At 46.2% G+C, this 11,766-nt stretch overlaps 2 protein-coding genes across 4 annotated transcripts; both read left to right on the top strand.

Annotated features, from left to right (window-relative positions):
* Positions 1-5,575: 5,575 nt before the first annotated feature.
* Positions 5,576-7,777, top strand: LOC141026922 (uncharacterized). Its single transcript, XM_073503806.1, has 5 exons — positions 5,576-5,703; positions 6,568-6,792; positions 6,914-7,343; positions 7,485-7,652; positions 7,772-7,777. The coding sequence occupies exons 1-5, from the start codon at positions 5,576-5,578 to the stop codon at positions 7,775-7,777; spliced, it is 957 nt and encodes a 318-aa protein (XP_073359907.1).
* Positions 7,280-11,338, top strand: LOC120968742 (uncharacterized). 3 transcript variants are annotated; one of them, XR_012189325.1, is made up of 4 exons: positions 7,280-7,652; positions 7,741-9,685; positions 9,801-9,899; positions 9,999-10,251. XR_012189325.1 is itself a non-coding variant. In XM_045230596.2 (4 exons), exons 1-4 carry the CDS (start codon positions 9,599-9,601, stop codon positions 10,344-10,346), a joined length of 426 nt encoding a protein of 141 aa, XP_045086531.1. In that variant the 5' UTR covers positions 9,387-9,598; the 3' UTR covers positions 10,347-11,338. The 3 variants fall into 3 exon arrangements, 1 of the variants encoding a protein (XP_045086531.1); XM_045230596.2 differs by lacking the exon at positions 7,280-7,652 and having other exon boundaries at positions 9,387-9,685; positions 9,999-10,133; positions 10,242-11,338; XR_012189324.1 differs by having other exon boundaries at positions 9,801-10,251.
* The last annotated feature ends 428 nt before the right edge of the window (positions 11,339-11,766 follow it).

The following is an 11,766-nucleotide window of genomic DNA, read 5'->3' as shown; positions in this document are numbered from 1 at the left end:
GCAACGAGGCTGGCTCCCGCGGCGGTCGTGGATAGGATCGCCGGCGACCACTGTTCTATAGCTGCAGGACTACGTGGCGGCGACAAGCGCGTGCCGACGGCTTGCGGATATGCTCGGGCTGTTCCCAGGGGGCAGCTGGCGCGCGCGGGTGGCTTGGGTGGCGCCGTCCACGGCAGAGCCCGCTGCCGACGCCGGCGTGCCGCCAAGGGAGCCCTGACGGCGGCGCTGTATGGCGCCAGGGAGGCTTGGAGGGTTCTGGTGAGTGGGCGAGGGCAGGGCGTGGCTCTGCAGGCGAGCAAGGGCCAGGGGTGCGACGCGGCGACCCGTGCGCACGCACGTGCAAAACGCGCGCTATGGCCGCGCCCAGAGCACGCACGCCAAGTGCTCGATGAAATGCCAGCGCGTGCTAGAGAGTTTGGGTGATGCTGGTAGTTAACAGGCCAGGGTTAGGGATAGCTAGGAGGTTAGTGGACATGCTGGATGGGTCAGGGGCTCAAGTCCACAATGCAAACTAGAAAACATGCCAAAACTGTTCCTACACACAGGGTGTTCGACAGAATGCCATGGGCATCTAGGCAACTCTTAGGGTGGCCAAAATCTCCAGATCCTAGTCTCTTTAGGAGCTAAAGAAGGTGGTAAGGTTAGTTTGGCAAAAACAGACATTTGTTAGAGCAAGTTTCTGAGAAAACCAGTTTTGGGCAGAAACTAAAGGCTATCATTGCATGCACTAAAAATACTCCAATGGGTCCAATCTCCTGGACTTAAGGGTTTGGTAGGGAGGACTATAAGTAGGAAAAAGCTCATGGGCACTAGAGCAAAATAAAATAGGGTTGCAGTACAAATCACCAAACTGGACCAGAATGAAAATGAGGTTGATTCACTCAAATTTTTCATAGAACATCACTGGGTTTTTGCATGAAGTTGAAATATGAGCATCTACTGACATCTCCAAACACTTGGAAGAATTTTTAGAAGAATATTTAAATAGGTTGTAGTGCAAAATTACCTACTGGACCAGATTTGAAAAATTGATGTAGAGCTCAAAATCTCCAATAACCAAAAGATATTTTTGCATAAAAGTGATGTGGAAACCTCACATGACATCCCCAAATTTTGGTGAAAATTTTAAATGCATTTATCAAATGGTTGCAGTGCAAAAGAGGCTCCAAACCTTTGAAAGATCATTTTAAAAGAATAAAGCTCATGAAAGACAATTATGCAAATAAATCCACTGATAAAGAATTGTTTTTATAAGGAGGGCATACAAGTCCAATAATACTTTTGGAAAGTTTCCACTCGAGGTAAAAACCCACAATATTAAAGAGAAGAGGGGTTCTGAAATCAAAAGAGAAATCCAGAAGGAAATAAAAATTTAATTTCCTGGCAAAATTTTAATTAATAAAATATGGTCAATTTTTTTGGGGCGTTACAGGCTGATACCACGACGTCGAGTGCCCATAACTGTTCCCGCGTAGTTGGTTAGTGCGTATAGACCAACTGGCCAGACTCAGATCAAATAGCAAGATCTCGTTAAGCGTGTTAAGTATCCGCGAATGCTGACTAGGGCCAGGCCCACCTCTCTCCTAGGTGGTCTCAACCTGCCCTGTTGCTCCGCCACAAAGTAACAGTCGGGGGCCGTCGGGAACCCAGGCCCACCTCTACCGGGATGGAGCCACCTGCCCCTTCAGTCCCCATCTCCGAACAGTATCATAAGTAATGTGACAGTATAAAGTATATAGCATATGCCCGTGATCACCTCCCGAAGTGATCACGGCCCGGTAGTATAGCATGGCGGACGGACAAGAGTGTAGGGCCACTGAAGGAACACTAGCATCTTATACTAAGCAGTAGGATAGCAGGTAAGGGTAACAATTGTAGCAACAATGACAGGGTATGCAGCAGAATAGGATTAACCGAAAGCAGTAACATGCTACACTCTTCTAAAGCAAGCAATATAGAGAAGAATATGCAATATCTGGTGATCAAGGGGGGGCTTGCCTGGAAGCTCTGGCAAGAAGGGGTCGTCAACACCGTAGTCGGTCGGGGCACCAGCAGCGGCGTCGGTCTCGTAGTCTACCGGAGAGAAGAGGGGGAAGAAACAATGAATACAATGCAAACAGATGCATAACGATGCATGACAAAGCAAACAGCGGTGTCAGGTGTGCCCTAACGCGGTAAGAGGTGATACCGGTGAAGGGGGGAAACATCCGGGAAAGTATCCCCGGTGTTTCGCGTTTTCGGACAGATGAACCGGAGGGGGAAAGTTGCATGTTCGCTATGCTAGGGATGTGTGGCGGACGAATAGGGTGCGTATCCGGATTCGTCTCGTCGTTCTGAGCAACTTTCATGTACAAAGTATTTTCATCTGAGCTACGGTTTATTTTATATTAATTTTAAAAGATTTAAATCATTTTTAGGATAAATTTAATTATTTTAATTCAACATTATCCAGAACAGTGTTTGCTGACGTCAGCATGATGTCAGCAGTCAACAGAGGTGTTGACTGGTCAAACTGAAGTGTGGGCCCAGTGGGACCCACCTGTCATACACTGTTAGGTTAATTATGGTTCAGGTTAAACTAATTATTGTTTATTTAAACTAACAGGTTAATAATTAGATTAATTCAATAGGATTAATTAACTTAATTAATTTAGTTAATTAATTAAATTTATTTTCATTTTTATTAAATCTTTTTTTATAAATCCTTTTTTTTCTAACCTTTCCAGGGGATGGGCCCCTAGTGTCAGTGGCACAGGGGCCATAGCGGGTTACGGGCGCTGGGCGCTGGGTCACGGGCGTGCGGGTTTCGCCCGAACGGCGAGCGGTGCGGGGCTAGCGGCAGGGAGGCAGCGACAGGCAGCAGTGGAGGCGGGGCGGCGCTAAGCAGCGGCGGGGGCGGCATGTGCAGCGGCAGGAGCAGCGACGAGCGGTGGGAAGGCCGCGGCGCAGGTGGGCGAGGCAAGGCGCATCGGTGGGGTTCGCGTGCGTGCTGCAGTGAGGGGTGGCGAGGCCATGAGGCGGCCAGCGTGGAATAGGCGATGCGGGGCGCGAGCGGGGACGACGGTGAGCGGCGCGACAACGACGAGGCGGGGCACACGCGCGGAGGGATGGGAACGCGGCCGGGCGCGTGCGGCGCGGCCGAAGCGCGTGCAGCGTGCGGCGCGGGCGCTGACGGGGAAGGGGACGCGGTGCGCAGGCGGCGCACGGGGCAAGGGCGGCAGGAGTGCGCGGCCAGAGGCGGGGCGGCTGCGGCGGACCAGCAGCAGGGGGTGGCCGCGGCGGCGGCGGGTGCGCGCGCACAGGTGCGTGAGCACGAGCACGGGCGCGAGGGGGGAGGCGAGCGTGCGTGCAGGAGAGGGCATCAAAGGCCGCGGCGTAGCTAGGCAGCGGCGGAGCCGCGGCAAGGCAGCGCGGCACGGCGAGGCCAGCACGGTCGCGGGCGACCGTAGTTGAGGGGAGGGAGGCAGGGCGGATGCGGTGCTGACGGTGATTTGTAGGGCTGGGGGCAGCGGGGGTCGAGGTGGGGAGACGGGGACGATGCGCGTAGGGGAGGCAGTCCGGCGGAGAAGGCTCGGCGAGGTGGCCCCGGCGTCGAGCGGCGTTCCGAGTTGCGGTGGGCGGCGATGGGCGTCGGGATCGATCCCGATCCAGATCGGATCAGGAGGGGGAGAGAGCGAGTGGGGGGGGAGTGGAGCGGTTGGGCTAGGGTTTGGGTGTCGTGGGGGGGGGGGTTATGGAGAGTGGGGGTGCACTGGCCGGTTTGGGGCCGGCCTGGCTAGCAGCTGGGCCGACTAGCCCGGCGGGGGAGTTCTCTCTTTTATTTTATTTTGTTTTCTGTTTTGCATTTTCTTTTATTTATTTCTCTTTTCTGTTTTAATTCACCTTAAAATATTTAGACATCTTCTAAAAAAATGTTTTCTCCACAATAATTAACAGTGTAATATTTGGCCCCCACCGAACACTTTTGTTTCAATGTTTGAAGACATTTGTTTGTTTGCCATATTTTGAATTGAATTTTTAATCGGTTTTGAACTAACGAAAGATTAGCAACAGTAACGTAGGTGACGTGGCATCGTTAACATGGGATTACTGTAGCATGATTATCCGGGCGTCACAGAAAGTTTGGTCGATATTAGACAGTCCCACCTTGCTTTTTTAAGCAAAATCTCACCAATTTAAATACATCTATGAGTTGATACTAATAAGCCGTCCAGAAAATCAATAAGGAGTGTGTCTGCTTCTCCATGGTTAGCTCTATGGAGAGAAAGGGTTTGAGAGAGCGTCATGGCCTCATGGGAGGAAGGAATAGGAGAAAAAGAAGGGACTGGCCGCCTCCATGGGAAGGAGCTTGAGTTCGTGCCAACGGAGCACGCTGAAGTTGTGGGCCAACGGAGCACGCTGAAGTGGCCGTGGCTGCGTCCATGGGAAGGAGCAGGGAGGAGTTCAGGCCAACGGAGCACGCTGAAGTGGTGGTGGTGCCACGGCTGCAGTCCGCCGGAGCTGTAGAGGCGGCCGGAGACCGCTGGGGTTTGGGAGCCCCTGCATGCGCGTGCAGGAGGCAGCAGCGATCGATCCGCTACGTCCGTCGCCGCATCCTAGGTAAAGTTTTTTCGTGGGCTTCTGTGTTGGCCAAACGGGCCTTTGGCCTGATAGGAAAGAGGTGGAAAGGCTCACGGAAAAGGGAGAAAAGAAAGAATGGTCAAACCGTCCGCGATCTTATATAAGACGAATATAAGCTTTTGAGGTGCAATATTAGTTAGGTAAAAATTTATGTACATGTGAAGACGTACGGTGCTGATAGTTGTTTTTTATTATTGATCAGGCCGACTCCTCTTATTAATACTCCCTCCGTTCCAAATTAGTTGACTTGAATTTGTCTAAATACGGATGTATCTATACTCGTTTAGTGTCTAGATACATTCGTGTCTAGATAAATATGAGTCAAGTAATTTGAAACGGAGGGAGTATTTGTTTAGTTACTCCCAGCATATAGATCACGATGATTGTAGTGTATCTATAAACTCAGGTTTTGTCTGGTATGTCGTAATTTAACCGGATTTAATTTCTAATTATGGCAACAGTGCTCAGTTGTTTGCTTTAAATGGTTATGAACCTGAGAAGCAGAGAAGCAGAAGTAGGTAGGGTGCATGTTCTGAACTTTTGCATTGAGATTCAGACAATACCGTGGTTGAGATTGCTAAGCGTGATATTGACGTATGATGTTTTCGGAAATATCTAAGAGGCTATGGAAAAAAAATGCATGGTTGTCAAGGACGGGAATACATACACTCTTTGCCAAACTAGCGTCCTGAAGTACCTTTGATCCATAGTTTTTTTTCATCAGAGACTTTTGGGAAACGCTTCTGTCCAACCGACTGATTTCTCGCTCGCGTAAATCTCCTCGCGCACCGTCCGATCGCGAGAGATCCGACGGACCTGGTGTAGCGCACGACGCGAGCTGAGGACGCGTCTATCGGGTCGGCGGGTTGTCTCACCCGCACCCCCTTTCACCACACCGCAACATTTTTCCCCTTTTCGGTTCGTTCCTCTCGCCCAAGCTCGCTCCAAATCTCCGATGGGACGGTCGTCGCGGCGTCCAGCTCCCGGGGCGGCGAAGCTGACGCGAGGTCGACGAGGGGAGGCGCGCGAGGAGGTCCGCGAGGAGGCGGCTGAAGACATGGACGGCGACAATCTGCAGGACAGGTACCTCCGATCCTTCTCCAAAATAATACAGAAATGGCCGCAGTAGAAATTCGTAGTAGAAAGGCTAGACGATCTATTTTAGGGGAGGCGGATCGCCGGCTCGCCGGAGTTTTAGGGGAGGGCTCGTCGGTAAACATCTATTTTTGGGAGAGGCGGGGTGGTCTTTGTTCTGGATCTGGAGCAGGAGTTTTGCCAGAGCCCATACACTCTCTCCGGGATCTCGCGCTCGCAACTGCCTCTGTTTCAAGCTTGTTGCAATCTTCCACGTCTTTTGCACTGCACCTTGCTGAAGGTCATCAGTGATGGCATGTGTGTGTGTGCTGCTGCTGCTTTTTTGACAGGTTTCGGTGGTGCTCACGACTAATGCTGCAATGTCGTCGACTGCATGTGGATTTATGCAGACGGTTGCTGCTGTTTTTATGTGTGTAGCAGGTCTGATGATGCAGAGATATGATTAGACGGTTTTTTGCATTTGTAGTACTTGCGAGTTGTAGATTTTAGTGTAGTTTTGTCTGTTGTTGTGTTTGTTCAGGAGGAAGTTGTGTTGCATTGCAGTACATGTTACCCCAGGATTTTTACCCATATTGCATGGAAATTGCAGAAGTAGTTGTTTGTGTTCGTTTTTATTTGATATCTGTTAGTGATAGCTATATAGGTTTTCCCTTTTAGAAGTTAGTGAAGATGCTACATTGCATTTTTTATGTGGCCTCCTAAAATGAATGACCAACCAGCATTTTCATGCAATGACCAAGTATATTTCAGATTTTTTTCACGAGTTTCAGATTTTTCATGCATTCCTTCTCTATAGCTTTTAATGTTGTTAATGGGTGTTCTGAACATTTCCTTTTTGTTCTTTTTTTGCAGTGATACAAAAATGGATGATGATGAATCTTCCGATGGGTCGTTTTCAACGCGCTTTTCAACTAGCCGTTTGCGGGAGGTTGCAGAGAAGGAGCTGAATGCTAACAAGAGGGCAGTGCTAGAGAAGTCGAGTTTTGGTTCGTTGTTGAAGATCAGACCATTTTCTGTACCTCCTGAGCTGATTGACTGGGTAGTTAAGAGAATTGACACTAAGCATTCTTTGTTCAGGTACCTTCAAATCACCATCTGGCCCATTTCATTTTGTGTGTGTCTCTGTTGCAATGTTCTTTATTTCGAATTGCATAGCAATGTTCTTCGTCCTCGAATTTGACATGTGCCTTTTGGTCAGCCATAAAAAGAAGACTATATTGTTCACTAGAGACATGGTGCACAAAATTTTTAATGTCCCATCTGGACCAAGGGTAGTGGAGCTGCTGAAGAGGAACGAACGTTGCGAGCTGCGTGGCATATATCGAGAAGGCAGAAGGGCTCCAATTAAGAAATCCATTTCTGTAATAAAGAAAGCATCGGATAATGATGTTGTTACTTTAGAGAGGACTTGGGTTCTTTTATGCCTTGCTCTCGTGCTAGTTCCTGGCACCGGCAACATGGTCTCGTTGGACTACCTTGCTAGCTTCAAGGACTTGGATGAACTGAATGAGTTTGCGTGGGACGAGCATGTGTTGGCAACTGCGTTGAGGGAGGCGAGGAATTACCAACTAAAGAGGGAGGCTGGGGCAAGTGGCTTCTGGATAGGCGGCTGTCTACCTATGTTCGTGGTATGCCAAACGCAAATCATTTTGTCTATGTTTTCATTAGTTCATATTTTTGCTTTACTTTATTTTATTTTATTCTGCTCGCAACAATCATATGTACGATACAACCTTCTGATTTGTTTTCTTTTTCAAAAATATATGTAGTTAATTTACATGGATTTCCTGGATGTGCCTCGGTCATTGATTAGTGAGGAGACGTTCAACTACTCGCTGCCCAGGGCTTGCTTTGTGTGCAATGCAGATTTTGAGCTTGTTAAAGAATTTGACAGGAACAAGCTCACCCTCGAGAAGGTTGATTTTGGAAAGCGCAATGTAAGAGCAGACCCAATCTTCCTTTTTTTAAAGATTTCTTTCGGTGATAAACATCTTACTTTCTTCTTTTGGTGATTGTTGTATGCAGCATCGTCCTTTGTCTCAAACGCCATATGCAGTACTAAAGGCGGACAAGCGACGTGAGGGTCAGAATCAACATCATCCGGCAAATATCACTAATAGAGCTGATAAAGCCAACACTCAAGTCAGTGTTGAGGGTGATTTAGGTGCTAAGTTTCGCGTCTCTCTGGATGAGTGGCTGCAGCCGCTCCCTTCCTGCCAAGATTTACAGGTAGAAATGCACTACCTTTTGTTAGTGCATGATTTTGCTTATTTGTGTTCTTTTGATCTTCTTTTTCATTTTTATTTATGCTTACCCCCATTTGTTTGTTTCTTATTTTCTGTGCCAGATACCTTTGCACTTGAAGCCTATATATGAGAAGCACAAAAATCTCTATACGGCACAGTTGAAGAATGTTGTTACCTCTTTTGGGCAGGTCCTGCAGTCAACTTTCTGCAAGCGGTTGGCTCTCATGTTGATGGAAGCGCACTCCAATGCAGTGTCAAACCATGAGCACAGGAGTGAAGGTTTTGTCGCCCCAAGAGTCATTGCAACAAGCAGTGTCGAGCGCACAGGAGCGGTGACTATTGGCACCCCAACAACCACTGCAGCAGGCATTTCTATCCACTCTTCCAAGTGTCCATTATCGGATCCTGATTCCCGGGCAGAAGCAGGTGCTGATGATCAGAACAAGGCACAACCTGGTGTTGTAGTCGCTGCTCCCAAAGTAGTGGAGACCGGTGCATTAGGTGAGAAGGTTGGGGTGGAAGCGGAACAGGAGGCGGGTCAAAGCACAAGCGTTGCTAAGCGTTCCAGGGCTGCTGCATTGCAACAAGGTGAGAGTAGCAATCATTCTCATGGGAAGGATTGTGTGGAGCAGGAGGAAGTTATACATCAGGGCGGAAAGGTGACCCCCAAAGATGCTTGCAACATCGATCCTTCAGGAGCTTCTGATAAGGTTGAAACACCAGTTCTTTCCCAGGGCACGGTGCAGGCAATGATGCTAACTGCCTTGGAGTGGGAAGATGGCCCATCTTGTGCTCTTTTCTCGGAGGGGACCGAAGACTATGAGTGGATGAATCAAAAAGTAGACATACTAGTCAAGCATGTGCAGACACCAAATGCTTCTAGCTCTGATGTGCAGAATTCAATCCCATCAGTGCCAAACTTTGACAACACTCCTCAAGTTGAAAGGCCTAGCAACCTCCCAACCGCAACATTTGACACAACTGCAAAGCTCCCTAGGGCAAACGACATTCCGGGGCCTGTGTTTGATGTGTCCCCCATCTCATTCAAAAACGCTTCCTCCGATGGACCTCAAGGTTTTTTCTTGCTTCAGAACACAAGCTCCTTTTTATCTAAGAGTTTTCTCAGTGCATTTCCTTTTTGCATTCTCATTTTTCTTTCTGTTTTTTGTGTTGTTGCAATGTTGTGCAGTAGTAGTGGATTTGCACGAGACAACCGAGGCGAATGTTGCGGTCAGGGGTGAGTCCAACAGTCTTGGTAAACAGTCAAAGAAGAAAAGGGTGGCTGTCTCCCCAGACAATGTGCCAACGATGAAGAAGATTAAGGTTGATGCACACGGTGATGCCTTACACCATCACTATGTAATGACCAGATACAAGACAAGAAAACCAAAGAAAAACGAGCTTTTGTGAGTCATATGATGATGCTTTTCTATTACTCATTTTTGCCTGAAATCTTTTTTTTGTGTTTCCATAGATGAAACAGTTTGATATGTGAGCATATCTCTTGTTGTTTTTATCTAAAATCAACACAAATTTTCTTTTGCAGTCCCAACTTCATTGAAAGAGATGGCTTCCATACATCTCTCGAGAATTTTCATGCATCTCTAAAGCCAAGAGCGGAGATTGACAATGAGGTCATGACCTTATACCTGAAGACATTCAACTATGATCAGTCAGTGAAGAAGAAGAAGCCAAAAAATTTTGTTTTCTCAGTGTTGATGAGTGTTAGTGTTCAAATCTCTTTTTTTCTATCTGTTGTTTCAAAACTTTTTTGATTTATCATATAGTTGTGGTCTGCCCTCTAATATTTTTGTTTTGTTTTGTGATTTTCTCCATCAGTTGAAACTCAGTGCTGAGCCAGATGTGTTTGATCCGAAGGTGTGCGAAAAAGAATTTAAGAATGCTTGCTTACAAAATCACATTTCAAAATCTGACCTGGTAAGTTCTTATCTTGTTCCATCTTGCATTCTTTTTCTATTTTTTTACATTTTTTTCTAAATGGATTTTCTGGTTCTACTTTGTTTTGATGCATTGCAGCTATTCTTCATGGTTGTACACAAAAAGCACTGGGCAGTAGTTGTTGTTAACATCACCCAAAAGGAGTTCAATATCTTTGACTCCATTAGGAACTCGGAAGACCTTTTTGAGATGGACAGGATCACTAAGAATGTGGTAATGCTCCTGTTGGAGTTTGGTGCAACAAATCTTTTCCTTCTTTTTGCTTTTCCACACCGCACACTTATGCATTTTGTTTGTCCATGTTTTATCGGGTTTGATCAGGTCGCAAACATCAAGAGTGTTGCAATGAGGGAGCCACTTTTTAAGCACAATCTCGAGTCTTACTCGCTATTCACCCCACTTGATTACCCTCAACAAAAAACTTAGTAAGCATTTTTGTCCCAGCAGAATATGTGTTTATTTTGCATTTAGAGACATTTTTCTCTTTTTTCACCTAAAGCTGCTTTTGCATTTTATAACTATATACCTTCTATTTTTTCAGCTATAACTGTGGCCTTGTTATGCTGTCATTTGGCGAGGTATTTTCTTTAGATAGCAAACCATATTTTTTTGTGTAATTCTTCTCAACTTGATTGGGATCTGTTTCATGACTAAATTTTTACTTGTTTCCTGTCTTATTGCTTCCTAGGATTACATCCCAAACCTTCGGAAACACATTGCAGCAGATCTGTTGAGACACCGAAGCAACAAGTTGGACCCCGCGCATCAGCTAAAGCTGCTTCTTCAGCGTTAGATGGGTGTTTTCGAGCTTCTGCAACAGGAGGAGTCATGGCAGCGGTGGCCTAGTACTGCTGACGCGAGTTTTTGTAGCTAGCTAGAGTGTAGTTGGGAGCATGTTCTTGTAGCCAGCTCGAGTGTAGTTGAGAGCTTGTTCTTCTAGCCAGCTCAACTGAACTTTTTTCACAATGCAACTCTGAGTGAAGCACAGGAATGTTTCAGTGTGTGACTGTATGCAAGGATTTGTTTTTTGTGAAGCCTATTCAAGATTGTTTGTCAGCTTATGCAAGGATTATTTGTTTTTTACTTGCCTTTTCAAGAAGATTGTTGATATACTTTGACCGTACCTGTCTTGATATCTTTTTTTTCGCACAAGTAGTTACAGTGTATCTGCTAGTATCTCTATTAATCATATATATATACACCTTTTTTATATGGATTTAGTAATTACAGTGAAGTTCGACATCATCAATGAAAGTCAATACACTGTACTCACACATGTAATCGTGTGTGAAGTTGAATAATCGCAACAATAGGGTGGGGTTGGGGCGATTGTCAGGCTGTTGTTTCTCTTCATCTTCATAACTTTTCAATCTCACTAAAACAAAAGGAAATGTAATGCAATATCCTTTCTATGTGGCAACGGGTATGTCAAAAGTTTTTGCTGCAGTTTCTCCAGTGTGTTTTTTATGGAAAAGTTTTTAAAACAGGATGCTTCAATGTACTTGTATGTTTAAGTAGCCAGCAACAACATCATGCATTGTTGTCCCAACGAAACCTTTCAAAATAAAAGCTACAATGGTGGAAGTACAATGAGCCAGCAACAATATCATAAGCAACAAGGGGAATTGTAATTTCAGAAAAAGAAGAACATTATATCAGGCACAACTCAATGCATGATGAAATAACTACTTTTTGTCCTCTAATGTAAATTGCACCATTCTCTTTGTTAAGAAACTAATCTATGTAACCAATATTACAAATGTGTAGTAGCAAGAGAGTTTTCTTTTTCTTTTTCTGGTCGAAGTTGATCACAGCCTAAGCTCTGTTGCTCTAGCCATGCTAGCAT

The sequence above is a fragment of the Aegilops tauschii genome, chromosome 7 (genome assembly GCF_002575655.3).
Source record: "Aegilops tauschii subsp. strangulata cultivar AL8/78 chromosome 7, Aet v6.0, whole genome shotgun sequence".
Classification (NCBI taxonomy): domain Eukaryota; kingdom Viridiplantae; phylum Streptophyta; class Magnoliopsida; order Poales; family Poaceae; genus Aegilops; species Aegilops tauschii.
Note: the sequence above shows the minus strand (reverse complement) of the source record. Positions and strands in the feature narration are given on the sequence as shown.

Coding starts and splice junctions, on each gene's coding strand:
- LOC141026922 (XM_073503806.1), top strand. CDS start 5,576: ATGGGACGGTCGTCGCGGCGTCCAGCTCCCGGGGCGGCGAAGCTGACG. Junction 5,704..6,567: donor GGCGACAATCTGCAGGACAG/GTACCTCCGATC, acceptor CTTTTTTTGCAG/TGATACAAAAATGGATGATG. Junction 7,344..7,484: donor GCTGTCTACCTATGTTCGTG/GTATGCCAAACG, acceptor AAATATATGTAG/TTAATTTACATGGATTTCCT.
- LOC120968742 (XM_045230596.2), top strand. CDS start 9,599: ATGACCTTATACCTGAAGACATTCAACTATGATCAGTCAGTGAAGAAG. Junction 9,900..9,998: donor ACATTTCAAAATCTGACCTG/GTAAGTTCTTAT, acceptor GATGCATTGCAG/CTATTCTTCATGGTTGTACA. Junction 10,134..10,241: donor ACAGGATCACTAAGAATGTG/GTAATGCTCCTG, acceptor GGGTTTGATCAG/GTCGCAAACATCAAGAGTGT.